Source organism: Lissotriton helveticus, chromosome 4_1, assembly GCF_964261635.1.
Source record: "Lissotriton helveticus chromosome 4_1, aLisHel1.1, whole genome shotgun sequence".
Lineage (NCBI taxonomy): Eukaryota > Metazoa > Chordata > Amphibia > Caudata > Salamandridae > Lissotriton > Lissotriton helveticus.
The window spans coordinates 365755950-365780374 of record NC_136063.1 but is presented as its reverse complement, the minus strand read 5'-3'; the positions used below and the strand labels follow the sequence as shown (position 1 = coordinate 365780374).

The following is a 24425-nucleotide window of genomic DNA, read 5'->3' as shown; positions in this document are numbered from 1 at the left end:
AGTGCCCCATGTTAGACATAAGAGAATGATCGATATCTCAGGGATTAATCACACGGAAACTACCTTAGACCAGTATACAGACTTCAACAAAGGATTCTTTTTCTTTATTGGCCCTGTACTGAACAGCAAGCTCATACGCAAGTTGACAAGGACCTTGGAGGCTGTTGTAAATCAGACGGCGTCTGCCTTGGGGAACTTGACCCAGGAACAGTCTGCCATAAGATTGGTTGCCCTCCAAAACCGTCTTGTCCTTGACGTCATCCTGGCTGACAGAGGCGGAGCCTGTAGAATTATCGGCTCTAGCTGCTGTATTTTCATCCCTGATAACTCTCCATCTGTATATACAGCTATAACAAAATTACACACGATAGCCGCCAGCCTACATCAAGAACCTGGCACTTGGACATTGTCTGACTGGTTTTGGACAATATTATCATCCTGGGGATGGAAACTACTGTCAGCAGCAGGCATAATATTCCTGGTAATAACTGGATGCTGCCTTTGCATCCAATGTGGCCCTGCCCAGTGCGGGCTATGCGCCGCAAGCTGCATTCCAAAACCACATATCCAGCAGAAAGAAAACGAGACCATTATGCTACAGGAATGCATAGACAATCTCATGCAAATTGAGATATAGATACAGGTACACTCTGGGGCAAGGAGGGAATGAGGAAATAAAATTGGAAATTGTGCCCCATCGTTTCCCTTCTCCGCCTGTCCGCCATTTTGATTCAGACAGTACCCTTTTCGTTTTTCGTGTGTCATCTATTTTGTCTCCAAACCCACGAGCAAGACACCCTGCACCTGGCCCCTCTGTTCATTGACCACACATTCTTGTGGCTCTGTCAATTCCGAGAAACCAACAAGATAGTTCCTGTTTTAAGAGACCGTTCCTGTTCTTTGACTCTAAGCCAGAAATAATCCCCGGGTGAGAAAGGGCCTTCAACTGAAAAGAGCATTTCGACCCTGAGGAAGGACCCTCAACTGAAGGGAGCACATTTCGACACACTACATGCACTCTCACGAGACACAAGAGACGCCCATACCTTGACACATCCCTTTGGTAATTACTGTTTGTCACTTCCTTATTCTTCTTCTTCTTTCTGCCTACTGCCTGAACTGTATAAATAACCTGCTGTATGAATAAAACATCAGACCACTCCTGTACCCGCTTGGTGCTGGAGCTCTCCCTTAACTCGAGTTATTGAATAAACCCTTCTTTACTCGAATGTAAATGTAAATGTGGGATACTTGTAAAGCGCACTGTTACTCTACCCGAGTGTCCTGGCGCTGTAGACCGCTGGGGAACCCGTCCTGGTTTTCCCTGTGGGATGGTCCCTTTCTGGGTATCTCCAGGGTGAAACCAGGCATCCCCGGCGTCTGTGGGGGGCCGTTGTAGAGATGAGGCAAGCTTAATGCCCAGAGTTACCAAGTGTGTTCCCTGGTTAGAGTAGGCACTGAGGCGAGAATTATCGAGTCCGTTGACCCTGGTCCAAGACCCTGCCGCGTTGGGAATTGAACCCTGGTCCCGGGCTGTTCTCTGCTTACAGGTCTGCCGCCTCTAACCAGTGAGCCACACCTCACCATATACCATGGACTCCTCTCTTTACTTAATTTAAAGTATTTTATTGATATAGAAATTCTAAGACAATGTAATATTAAAATATTTACCACATACCCATGTATAAGGTAGCGAAGGAACTGGTGGTTGAGGGCAATTTCTTTGTTCGGTTTGTGGAGGAGTGACAGGGAGTGTGACCTGTCCATGGGAGTGCTTGAAATTAATCTTAAATTGAATTACAAGGGACATCCGGGATGTCTGCCTTGAAGTGCCTTGTTCGCATTCATTTTTTGCTAGGCAGGAATGGATACGAAGATTGATAACACTGTGAGAGTGTTTGAAGTGTATGCTGGAAGTGAAAAGATATTGAGGATTAGTACATCGCTTATGAAAAGTTGTGTGTGGCCCGATTTGCCAGGGCAATAAGTGGAATTTGACATATCCGGACCCTTCAATTTTCTACCTATGGATGCTAGGTTTGCTTTAGTCTTAATTGAGTACCATTCAAAATGGCCAGAGGTTAAATTTGTGTCACAGGCTACCACAGCGGCAGTGGTCGAATTTTTCAAGGAAGTATTTGCCTGTGAAGGATGCCGATGGGTACTGGTCACTGACAATGGAGTTCAACTCACTAGTGTAGAAATGGAGTCTTTTCTCAAGCATTGCAATGTTAAACATATAGCTACTGTCTTATACGAACCACATGAAAATAGTCAAGTGGAAAGGTTCAACTGCATGTTGAAGGAATATGTAATAGTTGCACATCGTCAGGGCAGAGATTGGAAAAACATTTTGAGAGGAAGGTTGTGGTTGTAACGCATAACTCCCCATACCACCACTGAAGCCAGTCCATTCAAATTGTTAAAAGGCAAATATCCTGCTTCTAGCCTGTGTCCTTGGTGGTTTAAAGAGAAGTGGAGAAGTAGAGAGGAAGAGTGTAATGTGACGGACATTGCTGAAATAGTGGAGGAGGAAACGGGGTAAATCCAAGGAATGGTATGATGCCAAGTGGAAGGTTAAGTCTCATGAAATTAAGGTTGGTCACTGGCTGATGATTCTCAAACCTAAATTAGTAAATAAAGGTTTGTCAAGGTCATGAAGGTATTTACTAACTGTTTAGTTACACAAGATGGTAAAGTGTGGAATGTGAAGAGGGTTGCAAAGTGCACTGGTGGAGGTTTGAGCGACAAGGACTGGAACAAAAGTGAGGACACAGAGAAAAGGCACAATGATTTCCTGGAGAACTTTGACATGAGGACACAACATATTTACTGTGATGTCAACACCAGTTAAAGTACAGTGCCTCACTACGCTATGGAAGGGTATGCTTACTTTTTTTCCCTCATGAGTAAGGTTATTTTCTACTTAGTTTTCCTTTCAGTTTTGACGCTTTTATTTTCTATTCCTTTTATTAAGCCTTTTGTAATGGGTAAGGCGTGTTACAATGTTATTTTTATTAGCATAAATTAGCATATGTTCCTAGCACATGCGGTGTTTTGTTTTGCAGTACATTCTGGATACCAAGTGAATGCTGATCTTAGAATCTCTGGCTGCACTACAGTTGAACTGGAGCTGTTCTATGTGTCGGACGCTATGCTGTGCTACTGCTAATAAACTGTGTAACTTAATTGGATTACTTTCTTTCAACACTCTGCTGATGGCATAACCTTAATACACACACTTCTGTGCGCCACTTATAAAATCAGCACCGTGACCCTGGGTCCAGCTAAAGCCTGGTAGAGCAGAAAAGAAGTAGGTTGCCTATATCAATACAACAAACAAAGAAACTGTGGTTGGATATGGAAAACTAAATGCTGTAAATAGTGTATGGTCTAAGTAGGTCTAGAAGGCCATCCCTAGTGGATGCCTCTCACACAATATCGTGTCATGCGTCATCACAGGCATTCCTCTCTCCACCCTGGTAAGATGGTGCTACCAGGGAGGAATAATCCTCAGTGAAGGCTTGGCAAAAGGATGGAGTTCTTACATAAAACTTACAGGACAAACGAGGGATCCAGTTTAATTAAAAATACCTTCAGGTACCTCACTTATCACCTTTATTAGTGAGAACCTGAGATACGTTAAAAACGATGATGGAACCTAAAGAGAGTAATGTCTCGAATCCATCTTGCAATAAGCCAACATGTTTCTGCCCATGCCAAGAACCAAAAATGTCTGGGGCATTCGTCAGGGCCGCTGGATCCCTACAGAAACATTATCAGATGTCCCCAATATCCCTACGTGACAATGTGGGGGAGTACACCTAAAGTGTACCCAAGTGAATCCTACCTGGAATACTCTTATGCACAAATCATCATGCACCCTAGACTTTAGGGGATACCAGAGACTCGGTCACAGGAGGGGTGGTGGCCATCGTAGTCACACATTCCTCAGAAGGCACGCCACAAGGAAGCACCTATGTCCGTCCGCTCCCTGACGGCTGGTACCGGCTAACGCCTTGACCTGCTGCCCAACAACAGTCCTTTAGGCTCATTAAAGTGCACTGAAATTGGCATTTGAAGTGGAGAAAAAGATCAAATAAATCGGTTTGTTTTAAAAAAAATAATCCATAATTTCCAACTTAAATCGTAAGCATTGGCATGCATACAATTTAGAATTAGGACAAGTTCATCAGTGCCCACTATGACAATGCAGAGTTGCTGCTTACTTGTTTTCCTATGCAAACCAATATGTTTGCCCTAAGGCTAGTAAATTAATAGTTTCCTCCCAAATCTGTTGTGTTTACAAACTGTGGCTCCCAGCAGTGAGCCCCTTAAGATGGCAGCCACCTTAGTGCAGCCTTCAGGAACATCTACGCGCACCAATCTCTGCAACCCCACAGGACTCCCCAAAGTCCGGCGCCTCTGTAGCATCATTTCCTGCGCTCAGTGGGCTAGGGCCAGACATTTATACCTGCCACCACCCACTGGCCATCCTCTTTGTTCCCCGATGGACAGGCAGTCACCCTCTCAACCGCATACCCTGTGTGCCAGCGGGATGGAGGGGAAATGGAATTGAACGATTTAATGTATTATTTGTGTTGCAGGCGGAGTTACAGGGCGATCCGGAGGCCGATTGGTACATAGGGGTACTCTCTTCAGGAGCACAACAGGGGTGCCCTAAAACTCCAGGAGTCTTTATGGCAGATCCCTGGATGAAAACGTCAGCATTATGCTAGGCCATTGGGCAGTTGTAAGTCTGAGCAACTGGGGGCTTGCCTTGCAACGCTCCGCCCCTAAAAATGCCGGAGTAAAGTCATGGACTGGCGATCCACAGTAATTAAGGGAGATCTCTTCAGAAAAGGGTAGCATCAATTGGGTTGGCCAAGGTGCTGTTTGGCTCATCAGGCAGACGGTCGGCTCATGTTACTCACCATTGCCTGCCCTTGGATCATCCCCAGGTTAACCCACCACGTTGGCATACTTTATGTACGAAGCCTGCAGCAAACTTTTACCAAAAAACTGGTGTAGACTGATTAGTTATTGCAGCACATCCAATTACTGCTAAGCGGGGAGGGTTGCCGATATCGGCACGGAGTACTGCTCAAGTTATATTTTGAGGATTGCGCTCATCTCTAGTTTTGCTGTTGCTCTGCAAACCCATATTTCACTACACTACCCAACACATATTTAAAAACGCAAGCGGAGGCTTGTTCACCCCAAACTCATTCCTACAGATACTCCACTATTGTTTCAAGTTACTACCTTGCATCCATGAGGCATTTGTCGCCACGTAGGCTACTGAGCACAAACTAATGTCCTGGCAGTGCCACAATCATGCGAAGTTGTTTTCTTTTTTTTTTAACCCTCCTCTCGTAGCGTCAAGTAAGCTTAGTAAATATTTAGGGGAGGAGGGGGGCTGCCTGTTACCAGGCGAGCTGCCTGTTACCAGGCGAGCAATGCCCATTGGGCTCAAAGGGCTTCAGTTTACAGGACGCACACACAGCCGCACCCGAGTACTTCACAGGTCTTTAAAACACCATTTGTTTGTTAATGAGGCTTTGTTATCCCCCCCTCCCTTCTTAGAGCCCCTACATCTCCACTCTGGCTATTGCCTGAAGAATTACCCCCACCCCACTTCGAAACTTGGCTCTAGTTGCGCCTCTGCCTGTTACCACGCATCGCTGTATGCTGATGGCGAGGAAGTTGCATGGTGGAGGGAGTCGCAGCGCCATATGCTAAGGAGAAGAGTGCGGACACTGGTTGTGCAATGTAAGGAAAGAATGATGTTACTGGGGCTGTGCTCTGCTGGGTAGCGCAACGCTGCTGCCGATGGTTCAGTGTTATTTGTTGATAGTTGAGCAGACAGCACCCACCTGAGTCCAGCTGCAGAGTGTAGCAGGGCAAAGGATCCAGCGATAACTTGTAACTTTCAAACTTTGGGTCGAGAAGCATCCGGTTCACCTGCAATGAGCAATTAGCTGTCTCCATAGCCGCTCCAGTAAAGGGACCACCTGTCAAGAAACTACGTGGGCGGTCCTCTCTTTTAGACAGAACCCCGTTATCAGCATTTACTCCTATCACGGGAGCTTTTGTCCTTTAATTACGGTAATATACAGCACGCGAGACCAGAGTTGTTCCATCTAAAGGCTCAAAACCTATCGGATAAACGGAAACATACTTCATTTGCAGTCAGACGAGTATGGACATCTTGGATTGGCTAAATGACATATTCTCAAATTCACATTGGCTAAGGGATGACAAGTAACTTCAGGAAATCTGGGAGGGTTTCTTTAAAATCGTTTATTGAATTCGAGGCCGTGGCAAACGTATTTACTCCGGGATTGGCTGGAGGCACGTCTTGTCGTTTGTTCATTGGTTATGGGACTAAAACTGTAAAACGTTGTTTATCCCGCCATTCCTCAGTGAACGGAGCATGCATAAAAGAGAGACACAGTCACTCTCCAAATTGGTCTTGCTTTAAGTATTGTTTGAGTTATAATTGATTTGCTATTGAGTAACTGAGCAGGGGGAAACTAACGACTCTAGTCAGCGTGTTTGTCGAAGTGATACATTCTAGATTTAGATAAGAAGGGAGTCATCAGTTGCTTATATGAATGGGAGTTAGTCTTCTGAGTGCCTATCTCCCCTCTATGAAGGCTGGACTTGACTGGAACATGACTGTGTCGCGCAAGCAGCGTGTGTGGCGCTGCCTCACATCAGACAACCACTCGATCTCTACTTTAGTCATAGAACGTCACGTCCGCTTTATGCCCCTCCCTCCACCCTCTCCACTGTGTTTCTATCCAAGACAATCGCTACCAGAAGTAGTTTCTATTGTGCGCGGATCCTTGCTTGGGCGGTTTCTCTCGCATTTTGCTGAGATTGCGGTGAGTGTGGCATTCAACTCTCAAACGGCTACCAAGTACAACACCCCGTTAATTTAACAATCAGCAGTTTATGTTCTGAGATAGTTTTGAGCCAATCGTTTCGGTGTAAAAGCGAAACTACTGGCTGCAAAATGTAACGTCCATTTGGCTAAAACGCTATTCCGCCTCAAAAAGTCAAGACACAGGAAAAACTTGGCAATTATGGTCTAAACTGCAGAGGTGGGTGTAAGTAATGGCCTCTGCCAGTAACTGTTTTGGAATAATAAATGTGCACATCCTAACCCAAAGATTCATCACACCTCTCGCCTCTAAACAATCAATCAGACTTGTATAGCGTGGCTAATCACGAGGCTCCTGTTCCTTTATTAACGTTAAGTTTGTTACCTGTCCACGGGAGCAACCAACGATCAGAACCAACCCACGAAAGTCTCCTCGTACAATACAGTTTATCCCTAGAACATCTCCAACTTATACCCACAACATTCCAGCCTTGCATTCAATTCACGTGCAGCTGAACCCCTCTAAGAACAGTCTAGTCAGTCAATAACTTCTATTGCATGATTAATAAAAATCGTTACAGTGTCGGTGTGAATTCTCTAAAAAGAAGCAATGCACGAGGCATGGATAAAGATCAGTATCTGAGTAACACAAGCTCATAATAGGAGTTAAAATACCATTAGAAAAACGTTTAAAATAGTACTATCACATTACATTTAATACACTCAAAATGACTTTTAGATTAGCAGCAGGCACTGGAGTGCTTGGCTGTAACTAAAGGTGACTGTGAGTGCAGAGGTTACTAAGATGAGGTTAGTAAGATCATAACAGCAAAAATCACAATAGAACAGATAGCACCATATTTAAAACAAGCATTGGCATAGCCAATAGTTCTCGCCGTTGGAACCTTATAAGTGTTAAGCCATGCAGCACATTTTCCTTGGCGTTGTGCAGCCAGGAATTGAAGAGCTATACAACTGCTACACACTAGTTCAAGTAGTTTGATTTAGAAATATATATATATATATATATATATATAATATAATAGTTTTGTGCCACTGGTACATGGTACAGGCTATGTGTGGTAAAAGCTGCTTTGTAATGGCTGTTTCCCCTCCAGTACGCTTTGTCACACCGTTTCAAATGTTTTTCCTCCTAAACAGCTTTTCACTTGCTCTAAACTCGCCCCTTATTTCAACTTATTAATGTGAAAACAATGTAAACAGTTATTATACCACTTCCAATTGAAGGTTCAGAAAGTTTCCTCCTGCATAATCAATTGTCTCCGGCCGCTTGCCAGGCTACAAAGCTTACTCCCTTTAGTCCCCAAATCACGTACATGATACCAATTTGCTATGACCTGATTCACAACAAGCAGCTGTAATGTTTTTTATGATTTCATCAGTAGTGCCCATGTTTGAACACGAATACTTTACCCCTGTATCTCCAGCACACATCATAGATAGGCTCTGTCACCATCTCCAAGCCCTACCACGGTGTTGCTTGGAATACCAAAAGTATGTCTAGAAGGCAAATCTGTGCAAGTAATGGAGTTTTAAATTTTGAGTCCACGCAAAACCTAAAAACTGCAAAGAAATAATTACTGGTACCCGAACCTGATAGCACTAACAGGCCGTACTATGTCAATGGGTGTGGTGTTGGTGAAAGGGGCAATGGAAAGGGCACTTTAGGTCAGAGAATACAAAAGTGATATTGCAGAAGCAAACAGTGCCTCAAACCACTCACTACACAGGTATTTATAAAAGCACTCCGGACTGTCAGCTGCCCAATATCGGAAGCCTCTACCACTCGCAGACCACTTGGTCAGCACAGTAGATTAAAGCGCTCTGTGAACTCATTCTTAAATGAAATGTCAGAAACTAGTGACAATGACAGACTGTACACGAATAATCATCAAGCCACCCAGGAATGCATAAACGTAAACCCGAGGAGACGCCATGAAGCTTCAACACTACAGAAGTGCCCTATGGTGAACAATCAAGAGAAAGGCGATAAACATTGTCATCTGGTAAAACGTGAGGAAGATAAACGGGCACTGGGAGGGTAGTGACATCTCTCATGCATCTGATTATGGAAGCAGAGTATGTTACCAAATTGCTAGATGTCAGTAAAGCGCTGTACATAATTTATCAGGGTTTTCAGAGAAGTATGCGATATTGTACCCAACCGATTGATTTGCACAGCAGGCCCCTGCTGGGGAGCAACAGCTGTGGTGGATTTCAGATGTGATTTATGGGCTGGAGGCAGAGGGGATCAATAGAGCAAGATGACAGAAGAGCTGTGGAGCACAGGGACAGCCAGTGGGTATAGGACACTGGAAAAGAGAGCTTACTACTGAGAAAGGTGACTGCGGCTAGAGGGAGATCCAGACCACGACGGCGCTGCCGTCCAGTCATCCGAGAATTGTCGATTCTTCCTAACCACTCAGTGATGTTCTGAATTAAACACGTCACCACTGTTCGCCACTTCAAGCTGGAGTCACGGAGGGCTTGAGAATCAGATAGGGTGCAAAGCTGGGCTAGAAAATGACTGGAATGGAAGAAAAGAAGGGCAGTAAAGACGATTAGCCAACAAGTGTTCACTGAAGGAAGCAAAGTAAACAGCTGGAGAAGAGAGAAAACGGGAGAAATAGAAGTAAAGACGAGGATGCAAGGGGAGGTACAGAGGGGCTAATGACAGTAACGGCACGCAAATTGTTAACTAAGGTGCTACAAGTAGTGATGCAGAGAGCTAGGAGATGTGATGGGATACTGCGTGCCGATGAGTGAATAGTAGACGGGCCACGAGATTCGGGTCCCAAGAAAACATTACCTGTGGGAGTTGCCAGGGGAGCGGGTGAAAACACTGCAGGAGAGAGAGAGAGGTGAGGTAGGGTTGGGGCGGGTAAGCTCTTTTCAAGCACTCGTGCTTGCGGGAGCAAGGAGCTGCACGCGCGGCCCCGCTAATTGAAAACAGATGGCCCACACGCCGCTGCTCTCTCCCGCTGGGTGGATGCCAGCACAAGCACGAGTGCTTGAAAAGAGCTAAGCAATTTCTAAAGGTCATCTTCTAGAGCAACGCATGCACGATGCCTAGGCGAGACCTAAAGATGAATACGCATGGAAAGATAATAGCAGTATTGAAGTAAAAGAAAATACTTGGAGGTAGGAGTCAATATTAAAGTGCTTTGCGATAGAAGAAATAACCATAATGTGCAAAAGTTCTTGAAAGAGGTCAAAGGCAGCAAGATTGGGCATGATCACAAGTCGTATTATACGTAGTGGTTGTTGAAAGTCAAGAAAAACAATGGTTTTGCTAATGTTCAAATGCTGTGCGTAATATTGCAAAGTGCTAAAAAAAAATGTTTAAATGTGCATATTTTGCACATGGTTAACAGCAGAAGCTGCATGCTGCTCCAAGCTTTCTGCAGAGAGATTTTATATATTCCAGATTTAAGTTTGGACAGGGTTGTTGAGGTCTTTAAGGAGGTCATGTACCACCCTAATGTATTTACCGAGTTTAGCCAGTTCAACTGGCTCCATCGTAGTGAAAAAAAATTCCTAGCCTCATTACAGGTTCTTATGTTGTGACTTAACCCCTTCGACGCTCATGACGGAACGGTTCCGTCATGAGCGTCGGTTGAGCTGTGCTCATGACGGAACCGTTCCGTCATGAGCCCGTTGGCTCATTAAAACGTTCAGCACAGCGCAGGAATCTGCTGATGTGGTTAAGAAGAGTTGTTTCGCCTGGCATGTATCAGCATCGGGCAACAGCAAAATAATAATAGAATGTTTAATAGAATGTTTTATAGCCACACAGCCTGCTCTTCACAATCTTGTGAAGGGAGGGCAGCTTCGGTTGTTTCCCAAATTAGCACAGAAGGCATAGTTGCGGTTTCAAGCAGGATGGGTGATTATTAGCGCATGAAATTACCAGTGCTTCTAATATTGGTGTGTTCTTTAGTTTGTCCATGTTGCATGCTTTTGACAGTGCTTTTGTCTACATTTTCAGAAAAGTTTTAAATGCTGTGTATGAGAGCAATAATTTCTTCAATATGGACAGGTCTATTTGGAGAGTATCAGCTGACTCATTTAGATAAATAGACCAAGGGCTACTCCTAATTTTAAATATTTTCTGGAGGACGGATTGTAAGTTGTTGGGCGTGGCCATAATACATCTATAGTAGTATTTTGAAAAGGCGCCCATGCCTGGCCCTCCAACCAAAATGTAAGTTTCATCAGGCAACCTTCTCATGCACGCTTTTAGGTGGAGCTGTTACGTGATTTTTGTAATATTTCCCGGGAAAGCTTTATGGCCATAGGTGATCGCTAATAGTAGGGTGGCCCTGGGCACCCTTCATATTGGGACTAGATAGGGTCTTTCTAATAGTGTTAAGCTGGCATAGTCTAGTAGTGATTAGTACAGCCTTTTCTTTAAGGTGGCTCAAGTGAGTTTTCCTTACGGACCAGAATAAAAAAAAAAAGAACACAAAAGAATTAAACCTGTCTAAAAAGAAAATATCATACATATAAACAAATATACAATCGTATTAACATGCATACATTATATATCAACATGCAAATAAATATTCTCTCTTAACTTTTTACTCCATCTACAATGACAACATGTTAATATTTTACATACTTGGCAGGTACACGTTTGCTCTGGAGCTACTTAGCACATCTTCAATTTCATTAGATTGTAAACCATTTTTAGGAGCAGATTCATTCAGCACTAATATTTCTCCACACAAAGGCACATCCAATGAAGACATTACTCTCATCACATGGAGGCACATCTATGTAGACCTTACTCTCACTACTCTTCTTGCGAACCAAGGGGCATATTATCAAGGGGGTTTATCTCCGCTTTTTTGGCTTTAAAAGCCAAGAAAGCGGAGATAAAAATATCTCCCTATTACCTAGCTGTCGCTAACACCAGTTAGCGACAGCTAGTAGGAGATAGCGACCATCTTGGGCCCCACTTTGCTTGTCAGTGATATTTATCACTAATGACATGCAAAGTGGGCGTGCCAAGATGTTAGCGACTGGAAACAGTCGCTAACAACGCTATCTCCTATTACCAACTTTTGGAGATATTCGCGCTAAGCGCGAATATCTCCAAAAGCTAACACCTGCCCTGAGCAGTTCTTACCCATGTTATCCAATGGGAGGTGGATAACATGGCTAAGAGCATTAGCTTGGTAATGCATGAATATCGCTGACTTTTCAGCGATATTCATGCATTGCGGCCGTTTTTTATCGCATTTGCGATAAACCTTGGTAATACCAAGGTTTATCTGCGATAACAATCGCCGCAGCTCAGCGGTAAAATTTTGTCTCTAACCAAGCAATAGCGATAATTATCGCTATTGCTTGGTAATATGCCCCCAAGTCACCATCGTAAGACTCAACTCATATGGGCTCTCTACACGCTAACACTGCTCAAACGCTAACACTGCTCAAATTCCTTCTCAGCTTTATCATAAACTTTCACAAGGTCCGTCACATGGCTAACTCTTTTCCGTGAACTATTGGCTTCCTGATCCGAACCTAGCCACTGAAACACATTTTAAAAATCGAAGACTTTCCTTTACTTTATTCCATATCTCTCCTCATGTTTTTTTTATAAGCTTTGACTCGTTCCTTTATATTCTTATAGTCAATGCTCAAATCAGATTCACCTCTGCAGTCCTTCAACCACCACAGATCCAACTTCGTTCCTGGTTTCCTGCCGGGAGCAATTCAAGAGGCAAACAACCAGTAGCAGAATTAGGCTATGTGCAATACAATAACAAAGTGCCTGCAAAGCTTTTCTCCAAGGCAAACCACTTTTACATGGCAATTGTATGGACTCTAACAGCGCGATTAGATTGTTCCATTTGACCATTTACTTGAGGATAATAATTGGCAGGCAGTTCTCTTATGTGTTTATTTATTTTATTTATTTATTTTATTTTAAAGGTTTTATATAGCGCTGGCTAGACCCGGAGGTATCAGAGCGCTTTACATGAGCATCCGATCATAGGTACAGGTTCCATCGTTACAAAGGTTACACAGTTATTAGAGCATGAAAACATAGTTACTTGTAAGGTTGAGATAAAACAATAAGCACAAATACTAAGGGGAAAAACAGGCAAGGGGAAAGATTCAGGGGAGGGGTAATGAGGCGGGAAAGAGAAGAGGAGGGTGAAGGACACAGCATGGAAAGAGGAGGGCAGGGGTGAAAGGGACACAAACCGGTAGACAAGTCAAAGCAACGTCCAAAGTCCAGTAAACTGTGAACCATGGGGAAGTGGTATCACTTCACTATCGCGGGAGGCTCCCTTTACGCAGTGGACTCTCAGAGGGGTCTCTGAAACTCCAAGTCCTACAAACTGGATCCTTCCCCAAAAAAGGGGAGAGGGAGTGCTTTTGCCAGGGGTGCCAAACCATACCTCAGCTGTGAGTGGCTCCCTTGGCGCAGTGGACTCTCTCAGCAGGTTTGCTGAGACTCCAGAGTATACATATTGGATATTTCCCCAACAAGGGGAGAATGAGTACTTAGTCAAAGGGCACAAAGGACAGGGGGCTAGGCAGACTAGCAGGTGAGGTGAGAGATTCAGGGGAGAGGGGATAGGAGCTAGGGAAGTAGACAAAGAGAGAAAGAGTGCTAAATGGGAACATATTTAAATTAATGAGTTATTATATAGCGCTGGCTAGACCCGAAGGAAACAGAGCGCTTTACATGAGGAACAATAATGTTGCAATTTATATCAGTTAAGAATTACATAAGTATCAGGAAAAGCATTTAAAGAACATAGGGGACAGGGTGAATGGCGCAAGGAAGGGTAAGGGGGTCTATTATCCGAGACCAATTCTTCAGAAAGCCCCTCTCTGCACAAAACATCTTCCAAAACTCGATTCCTACCTCAGAAGTTATCTTTTGGGTCATCCTAGCTTCAGGCTACTTGGAAAAATAGTAAACCAAAACAATGGCAAAGGCTTCTTTCTTACAGATTGGACCCAAAATGTCCACTCCCAACTATCCCAAGGACCTGCAGCCTACTCAATATGAGGCAATTCAGTAATATTTGGCCTTACTGATTTATCACTGTTGACACACAATTCGCACCCTCTCACCTACTCAATATGAGGCAATTCAGTAATATTTGGCCTTACTGATTTATCACTGTTGACACACAATTCGCACCCTCTCACCTACTCAATATGAGGCAATTCAGTAATATTTGGCCTTACTGATTTATCACTGTTGACACACAATTCGCACCCTCTCACCATTTCGTCAAACATCCCATCAATACTTGTCCACCAGTAGAACTCACAAATACGCCGATTGGTAGCCGCCATTCCAATATGTCCTTCATGACCCCTTAAAAAAATCTCTTTCCTCAAACCCACAGGTGGCACATCTTTGTCACCAAGAAACAAACCAAATACATCATACATCAACTTAATTCTCATCGAAAAATATAGCAGTTTCCCCACTCAACCTCCTCTCCTCTGGCCAACCATTTTTCATATACACACACACTAAAGTCATTTCAACATCTTTTTTTGAATGACTTCCAGATTTATTTAGAAATCACTTCTATCTTTTCCCCTGAATAGCTTCAATAATTAATCCTCTCCATAGTATAAGCCACTTTACAATCTCCTTTATCTCACTTTTAGGCTCTTCATAATGGTAAACGTGACAAAAAATCTACGAGTACAATCAGTCTTCCTGGCACATTTTCAATTCTAAATTGATGCAATTTTGCTGCCAACCTAGCTGTTAAACACCTCTTACCACCTGGAGAAAGAACATTCACCAGTGTTTTGTGATCTGTTCCTAAAACAAACTGCTTTGCCCATAACAACTGCCTGAAAGGATCTGTCTCCTAGGTACATGCCAATAACTTTTTTTTTATCACAGAGTAAATCTTATTTGGACCAATTTAAAATGGTCACCAACGCAAGAAACATGAAAACCATGTGCGTCTAGTCATGCTTCTGTGCGCGCTAAGCCAGTTATATGGGCGACAAGTTGGGAATGGAAGCGTGAGATAAAAAATGTGTGCGGCACTCAGAACAAGGGTACGCAGCACCAAAAAACAACCTCTGGGGATGCCGTCAACTCTCATAATGCTCTGCACCAAACAATTCCTCACCCGCACTGCATTGCACAGATACCTGGAAAAGCCTCCTGTGATCCGTGCTGTCCATTGGTAAAATCGGCGACACCAAAGCTGGTCACCTCAAAGACCTAGCGGTTTCTCCAGCTCCCTGTTGTCGCTAATCTGTTTGATAACGAAGCATCAGGCTTGTTGAGTAAATGTAAGTTTATTACGTGTTCACAGCAGCAACCAACGATCACCTCCAACCACAAAAGTCTCTCCGTTCAGCAACTTTTTACTCTAGAACAAATGCAACCTTCTACCCACAACATTCAGCCCTGCATTCCATTGATATGCTGCTCAACCCCCCAGGAACAGAATGCAAAACATAACAAGGGGCTCAGTCGAGCAGCAGTCTTGAGTCATTTACTGAATTCCGGTAGAGAGGGTGTAGAGGAAGGTAATTCCAGGATGTCGCCGAAGGGTAGGAGAAGGAACAACTCCTGCGGGTCACTAGGGCTTTGGTGACGGTTTGTCTGGTGTTGACCGGGAGACATTTGAAAATCTTGTAGAGCATGCGAGGAAGCAGGTGGAGACTGCGTTGATTTCGTTTTTCATGGCAAGTGTGCTGACCAATATGATGCTGATGCTTTGGCATTGTCTGCGTGGGTGTGTCCTATTTCGGAAGTCCACCAGGAGTCGTTCCACGGGTAGGGGTTGTTCCTGAAGATTAGTTCTTCCATTTTGTCTGTTGAGTTTCAGGCAGTTGTCTGTCATCCAGTAGGCAATGCTCGTCATACACCTGTGGAAGTTGGCCCTCGTGGTGGAGGGCTCTTCTGATAGCGAGAGGATGTGCTGGGTGTTGTTGGCGTAGAAAATGATGTTCAGTCCATGAGTTCTGACAATGTTGAGTCGGAGGATCATGTAGGTGTTGAATAGGGTGGTGCTGAAGGATGAGCCTTGAGGGAGTCTGGAGATGCGGATTCTTATAGTTCTTCCTGTGAGGTTGGAAACTCGACAGCTCAAGTCCCCCAGCACTATGGTGGCTTTAGTAAACCCTCACTAAACCCTGAGTTGGATTTATTGAAACATGTACTCATAGGTGCTCCCTGAAAATCTACCAACCCTGGTGCGGTCTCTGACTGGCTTTAGGCAATCTGCCACCACCAGACATGTTTCTGGACCCCTGGGTCGAGGGCTCCTGCTCGTTGATGCCAGGAACAAAAGCCCATCCTGGGTGGAGTTTTCATACCTCCTCCCCCAGGATGCGCACAGTGCACGAGAGGGAAGCTTCAAAAGGTGGCACCTCCAGACCCTAAAAGGAGATTCCTGATGACCTAAGACTATGGGCAGACTGAAGCCCACAAAGTGTGTGTAGCATGTCTCTTCGAGACAGCGCATACGCTGTCTAGAGCCGAGACCTAAATAAAAGGTCTGGGCAATGAACAGAATGTACTATTTCCTTATTGTTTTGAAACTCCTAGTTATATAAAGATGACAAATTTTTTCTTGTTGATACTTGAATTATGCCGGACAGCACTCAGTCCTTTTGTAGGCCTTGATGTGCAGCACTAGGTCTAGCTCACAACAAGTTTTCCTTTCCCAAACTGTGACTGCAGGCCATGTGCCCTGTTGTCATCATGCATGTCATGTAGGGAGGAGGTTTGAAGTGAAATAAGATCCACAACTTTAATGTTCATATAGAGGTATATACAGCTTCTGATCTAGGCCTCTTCTTGTTTCTAAGACTAAGAGCTTTCGGGTATGCATGTGTAATCTCAAATCTATTTACTCTCTAATAAGTGTAAGAAAGTACCTTTCGAGGCAGGGTTTTATCTGTGTTATGATGTCCAACTCTGGATGCAGGTAGACATAACTGCTGTACATGAACTGAGAACAGGACACCTCTGTTGGGTAACATTCAATGGCAATCCGGTTCAAGCAAAAAATGCGTCATGTCAAGCTTCTGAAGAAAGGCAAAGATCCACCCTCGCTTGTTATAGATTTGCGTTAGTGTTGTAACATATACACTAGCATGGAAGAGCTGAAAAACATTCACCATAATCTTTCTTACATAGTGCCCCACTTTGCAGAATTTTCTAAAACAATGTGTTGTATGTGTGGGTGTAAGTGCAGCGAGGGCTGGCATGTAGAGCAAGTATTGTATTTTGAGGTAAATAAATATGAAATGATAGTTTGCGAGTGTATTATAAACTGGGTCAATCAATCAATCATTTGTAAAGCGCACTACATACCTGCAAGGGTCTCAAGGCGCTTGGGTGGGGGCGCTACTGATCGAACAGCCAGGTCTTGAGTATCCTCCTGAAGGTCAGCAGGTCCTGGGTCTGTCGTAGCTCAGTGGGAGGGTGTTCCATGTCTTGGCGGCGAGGTGGGATAAGGATCTCCCACCTGTGGTTGTTCGGACGCTCGGGCGGTGGCAAGTGAGAGGTCGGTGGAGCATAGCTGGCTTAAAGTATGCATCCATGCATCTGAAGTAAATGCCATTGTGCTCCTCTTATGTTTTTTTATGTAATACGTAGCCATACAAGATCCAGTGCTTGAGGAAGGGATATATATATATATATTACCTACTGGCGGTCACCAGTAGGTAGTTATAGTTAGGGTTGTTTTTCATAGGAAATCCGCAACATTCTATTGGGAATAACTTTGGCGCCGAATGAGGGATCTGCCTGTAATTTTCCTTAACTTTGCCTCGCTGCGCTCCGCTCCTTCCCTGAAAGTTTCGGGGGGATCCGTCAAGCGGGGGCCGAGATAAATGGGGGGTCCCAAAACGTGTTTTCCCCATGTTAATTTCCATAGGGCGGTTGGACTCACTTTTAGCCCGAACGGCTGAATGGATTTCCACCAAACTTGGCAAAATTGTAGGGACTGGTACCCCGATGTGCCTTTGCTATGTCTCAAGATATATGCTCCAGTGGTTTTTACGAAAATTAACTTTGAAAAAATATATATTGGCCTATATATATGTTAGAGCCCAAATGTAGCCCAATGTAGCCCAATGTAGCCCAAAGATGGCCACCAGAGACAAAAAAAAACAAATGTAGCCCAAATATCAGCCAGATGTAGCCCACCTATAGCCCAATGACAGAATGTCCCAGAGTGTTCAAAAGAACAACTAGAGCGCTAACAGTCTTACTTATGACAAAAGTATGGCACACCTGAAGTCATCTTGATTGGAATAAAGTGTTAACACTTAAAACATTTAATTTGCAAAGGAACAAAATGAGGGGGTTCATTTTGCCATAAAAATTATGATTAGTGCTGAAGAAAGAAAAATTAGGGCACATTTTGAGTGACTTCTCAAATCCTCTTATATTTCATTAAAAAAATTCTGATATGCAGTCTCCCAAGATGGCCACCAGAGACAAAAGAGCCCAAATGTAGCCCAAATATCAGCCAGATGTAGCCCAACTATAGCCCAATGACAGAATGTCCCAGAGTGTTCTAAAGAACAACTAGAACGCTAACAGTCTTACTTATGACAAAAGTATGGCACACCTGAAGTCATCTGGATTGGAATTAAGTGGTAACACTTAATACATTTAATTTGAAAAGGAACAAAATGAGGGGTTTCATTTTGCCATAGAAATTTTATTATATATATATATATATATATATATATATATATATATATATATATATATATATATATATATATATATATATATTCACTGAAAAAACCATAGGTTTCACACCAGTTATAGTTAGGAATTAGCATTTAAAAAAACCTATTAAATTCACTGAAAAAACCATGAGTGATGTCCCTGACCATGTCATGAGTGATGTACTATGTGACGTCATCAGCAGTGCATTGCGGGTGCGCGAGTTATAGTTAGCTGAATTACCTATAACAGGGGAATTTCAATGGTTTTGTTTGAGTGAAATGTCCAGCTAACTATAACATGTGTGAAACCTATGGTTTTTTCAGTGAATTTCTAATGTTTTTTTAAATGCTAATTCCTAACTATAACGTGTGTTAAACCTATGGTTTTTTCAGTGAATTTATATATATATATATATATATTCATTCACTGAAAAAACCATAGGTTTCACACCAGTTATAGTTAGGAATTAGCATTTAAAAAACCTATTAAATTCACTGAAAAAAACATAGGTTTCACACCAGTTATAGTTAGGTGGAAATTTTACTCGCATAAAACCATTGAAATTCCCACGTTATAGTTAGTTGGACTCACTATAACTTGCGCTTGCAATGCACTGCTGATGACGTCACATATTACATCACTCATGACATGGTCAGTGACATCACTCATGACATCTCAAATGACATCACTGATGACATCATCCAGTGAATTTGTATCTTTCTGAAAAATAAATATTTTTGATATATGTATATCTAAAGGTTGATGGAAGATTAAATGGGTAAATAAATGTCTAAATGGATGTTTTTTTTGTGTAAAATTGATTGGTTAACTGACTTATTAAATGTATCTTAGTGAATACGTATATTAGCGAGTAATGTTTAAATATTTAAGTATCTGTGTCTCACTTTGTGTATAAGTGGCTGCATGGGTTGGTGAGTAGCTACTTGAGTGTGTATATGGGTTATTAGTTGTTTTTTGAGTATCAGTATCAGTGTCTGTATGGTTCGGTGGGGGATATTACTTAGAGCACAGATGCATGAATGAGTGACTCACTATTTGTATGTATTTTGAAGACCGCATGTGTGCAAGACTGTATGGGTGGATGATTGTGTGGGTTAGTGAGTATGTGTTTTTATAATTGATTGTTTAAGAGAGTAAATATGTTTCCGTTTCTGTAGAAGTATGTGTAGTGGTGTGTATATAGCCGTATAATCAAGTAAATGGTTTTTTGATAGTTTATTTGCATGTGTGAATTTGTGTGTGAGTAACTATATGGATGAGTATTAGTGTGTAACAGGATGGATAGGTGTATGAGTACATATGATGAGTAAGTACATGCATGAGTGACTATATAGAACTGTTGGTGAATGAGTGGATGTGTATGTAGATGTTGGAATTACCTAATAAGTTGTTGTAATTGGTATTGGTTTCTCCTTTTTTAAGAAAATGTTAGTTTCTATTTTTGAATGTGTGTGTCAAAGGTTATTTTATGCTGATAGGAGGTCTGCCACTTTGTCACTAGGATGTTGTCATCAGTGATGTCATTTGAGATGTCATCAGTGATGTCATGAGTGATGTCACTGACCATGTCATGAGTGATGTAATATGTGACGTCATCAGCAGTGCATTGCACGCGCAAGTTATAGTGAGTCCAACTAACTATAACGTGGGAATTTCAATGGTTTTATGCGAGTAAAATTTCCACCTAACTATAACTGGTGTGAAACCTATGGTTTTTTCAGTGAATATATATATAGCCTGCACAGGTACATTTTGCTCTCTACGAAGCGGGGCAGCCGCAACATGAGAAGCTGGCATTCACCCACGAGGGAAAGATTGAAATTGCACGAACTAAAAGAAATCAGAGCGCACCTATGTGGTAATACTATGCACACGAACTACGAGCACCAGAAGGCCACAGGATGGCCACGCCCACTGGGGGAAGGTGTTTGGAAATTAAATTGCGCGTGTGCAGCGCGAACTTCTTTTCTTTTGCTGCCACTGATGAAAGGACATCTGGTCCTGAAACGCGTCTGGCCATAGCAAGGAGTGCCAGTTCTTGTGGAGCGACTGCTGGCAAGATTGCAAAATAAATGTGTACCTTCATACGAGGCTTCCTGTGGATTTCCTCGCTTTGTGTGCTTCCTGAATTGACTGATATATATATATATATATATATATATATAACGTTCACATCCTTTGAAAAACCGGGACCCTCGTACTGCGGTGCACACCAGGGTCAAAGGCACCCTGTATGTATAGCGTTTCACCACACGCTCGCGAGCGTGAAAATGCACTCGAAATCCAGAGTAAATTCACTATTCAATTATACCATCCAGCAAAGTTCGTGGGTATAAATTCTTTTATTCCAGCATGGAACACAGTTCATGGAACTAACCCCCAACGCGTTTCAGCGACAACTCGCCTGCATTTTCACGCTCGCGAGCGTGTGGTGAAACGCTATATATATATATATATATATATATATATATATATATATATATATATCCATCAACAAGATGCCCTTTTTCGAAGCAGCCTCACACAGGAAGGTAAGTTCATAGCGCTTTTATTTCATGACAGGTACAGCACGCATTCAGGAACAGAGATTCCAGGAAATAAATTTAAGTCCAAATGCCCTACGCGTTTCGTGCGCCTTCCGCACTTCCTCATGGGCTGGATTCACAAGGACGGCCAGAGAAGCCCAGTTACATACATGCGTGACTCCTCCCTAGTGGGCGTGGCAGAGGACTGCCTTCTGGTCTTCGTAGTACTGGGCTAGTGTCATTCAAGTGAATAAAATTAATCCATGGCCGCTACTCCTCATCAAAGCCCCAGTGGGTTGGTAGCGCTGATCTGAAATGGGGGCTGCACTTTTACCCTGCCATGAGCGTGACTTCTTGCTCCATAAACCCCGTGTAATTTGACACGTAGATTGGACCGTGGTACGCCACGGTGGAGCTGCTTCCACGACCGGACAAGCCGTGTTCAAATCCATCAACAAGATGCCCTTTTTCGAAGCAGCCTCACACAGGAAGGTAAGTTCATAGCGCTTTTATTTCATGACAGGTACAGCACGCATTCAGGAACAGAGATTCCAGGAAATAAATTGAAGTCCAAATGCCCTACGCGTTTCGTGCGCCTTCCGCACTTCCTCATGGGCTGGATTCACAAGGACGGCCAGAGAAGCCCAGTTACATACATGCGTGACTCCTCCCTAGTGGGCGTGGCAGAGGACTGCCTTCTGGTCTTCGTAGTACTGGGCTAGTGTCATTCAAGTGAATAAAATTAATCCATGGCCGCTACTCCTCATCAAAGCCCCAGTGGGTTGGTAGCGCTGATCTGAAATGGGGGCTGCACTTTTACCCTGCCATGAGCGTGACTTCTTGCTCCATAAACCCTGTGTAATTTGACACGTAGATTGGACCGTGGTACGCCACGGCGGAGCTGCTTCCACGACCGGACAAGCCGTGTTCAAATCCATCAACAAGATGCCCTTTTTCGAAGCAGCCTCACACAGGAAGGTAAGTTCATAGCGCTTTTATTTCATGACGGGTACAGCACGCATTCAGGAACAGAGATTCCAGGAAATAAATTGAAGTCCAAATGCCCTACGCGTTTCGTGCGCCTTCCGCACTTCCTCATGGGCTGGATTCACAAGGACGGCCAGATAAAATTTCCACCTAACTATAACTGGTGTGAAACCTATGGTTTTTTCAGTGAATATATATATATATATATATATATATATATATATATATATATATATATATATATATATATTCCAATTCCAAAAATTCTTTATTTCGGCCACATGGGCCATAAAAGATACAATAAAATACAATGCAAATATATAAAAGACTATACAATATTTACACATAAAAGATCTGCTGGACCTGCATGGGGTGAGGAATACAAGGTAGTACAAGTTCAAGAAGACATTTTCTTCCTTATTATCCATGCTGCCATCAAAAATGTTGACACCGCAAAGACAATGTGGCCCAGAGTGTTGGTCTTCATGACCCTGTAAGCCTGCAGGTACTTCCTGAAGCCTAGGTTCCGACACAACGGTGCTATCCAACGCCTCCTCGCGCTTTGGTAAGCGTGGCAGCCAAACATTATGTGTAAATCATCTTCGTCATGGGCTTTACAGGATGGGCAAAGTTTGTCACCCCCTGTGGACCATTTGTAAATGAATACTTTGGTGGGGAGTGTACCAAACCTCCATTGCAGGAACAGTTTCCTCGCCAGGAGAGGAAAAATAAAATCCATAAAAGGTTCTAAGACATAAGAATTTTTGGATTCCATAAAACGTCCCGTCAAGGTGCCACTATTATGAACATTATCCATGTCAACGAGGTTTTTGTTTTTATACAGCTGGGCAAGAGTTTTACGCGTAATCCTTTGACAGCCCTGAGCTGGATCATCCCATAAGTCTTGCAAATTCAGAGTTAGCAGTTCCGACTTGATAAAGGCCAACCAGGGAATTTTGCAGTTGGCATCCAACCTCATAACATGAATTAGGTCCTGTCTATAATGATGCAGTTCCTCGGTGGTCCAAATCCGGTGCCAAAACTTCACGGGTTTTGACAGGAGATCCTCAGCAATAGAAGGAAGGCCCAAGTCTAGTCTTAGGGGAAGGAGTGGCGTGCCTTGTGGGAGAGCAAGTAGACGTCTCAAAAAGCTATTTTCCACACCTGCCAGAACCTTCCCTGCTTTATGTCCCCACAACTCACTACCATACATGGCAGCTGCCTTCGCTTGGGACCTGTATGTTTCCAGGGCCGGGCTAACGGGCTTAAAAGTGGACTTGTTAGCCACCTTCAAGAGTGCGCCCGATAGCTGGGAAAGTTTCAGCCTAGATCTCGCTATTTGGCAGTCCCATGATAAATTTTCTTGAAGTGATACCCCCAAGTAAATAAAGGTCGAAACCCTCTCAAGGCTAATTTCCCCCAGTTTAGGATTGGGTCTGGTTTTGGTAGGAGGGTTGAAGATCATAAACTTAGTTTTTTCCGTGTTGACCTCCAGTCCATGTTGACGACAAAAGAGGCCAAAACCATTCACAATCCTCTGGATCCCCATGGGGGATTTGGAAAGCAGGAGGGTATCATCAGCAAACATTATTGCCGGGACCCTCCTGCCTGCCAATAGCGGGGCGTCATTGTCCTCCACAGCGTCAAGATGTTGAATGACGCTGTTAATGAAAAGACAGAACAGGGTCGGGGCCAAGACACAGCCCTGTCTGACGCCTCGACCGACCGGGAATTTGCCCGAGAGCTTACCATCCCTCCCACACCTTACTTGTGCATAGTTGTTCTCATGCAACCTAATGATGATACTGAGGAGGTGGGGGGGCACTCCAAGCTTCTGCAAAACCTCCCATAGTTTCCCTCTGGGGACTAGGTCAAAGGCTGACCTCAAGTCCACGAAGACCATGTACAATCTTCCTCCCTCTAGCGTTACCGTCTTCCAATATAGGAGAAGGAGGCGGAAGATTTGGTCCATGGTCGACGTGTTCTTCCTGAAGCCAGCCTGGAGGGGACTCAAGATGTCATTGTCCTCCACCCAGTCTAGGAGATGGTTAAGGATAAGGCGTGCAAAAAGCTTTTGGGGTACATCTATTAGGCTAATAGGCCTGTAGTTGGCGGGGAGCAGAGTGGATCCCTTCTTGTGGATTGGAACAATCTCTACCCCCAGCCAAGACCCTGGGATTGCCATACCTCCTAAAATGGCATTGAAAAGGATAAGAAGGTATGGACCCCATATGTCCGGGTGATGCCTGAAGAGATCCCCGGGTAGCCTATCCAGGCCTGG

At 43.6% G+C, this 24425-nt stretch overlaps 2 protein-coding genes across 2 annotated transcripts in view; one reads left to right on the top strand and one right to left on the bottom strand.

The window, feature by feature from the left end:
* NUDCD1 (NudC domain containing 1) overlaps positions 1–6167 on the bottom strand; it is a 373385-nt gene extending 367218 nt beyond the window's left edge. The window contains exon 1 of the mRNA XM_078686877.1: positions 5877–6167. Within this exon, the coding sequence (XP_078543003.1) occupies positions 5877–5991 (115 nt within the window). The 5' untranslated portion in view covers positions 5992–6167. The remainder of the gene's footprint in view (positions 1–5876) is intronic.
* A 587-nt stretch (positions 6168–6754) lies between these two features.
* The window catches only part of ENY2 (ENY2 transcription and export complex 2 subunit), a 32381-nt gene continuing 14710 nt past the window's right edge, over positions 6755–24425 (top strand). Inside the window, exon 1 of the mRNA XM_078686878.1 lies at positions 6755–6890. The gene's annotated coding sequence lies outside the window, so the exon portion shown is untranslated. The remainder of the gene's footprint in view (positions 6891–24425) is intronic.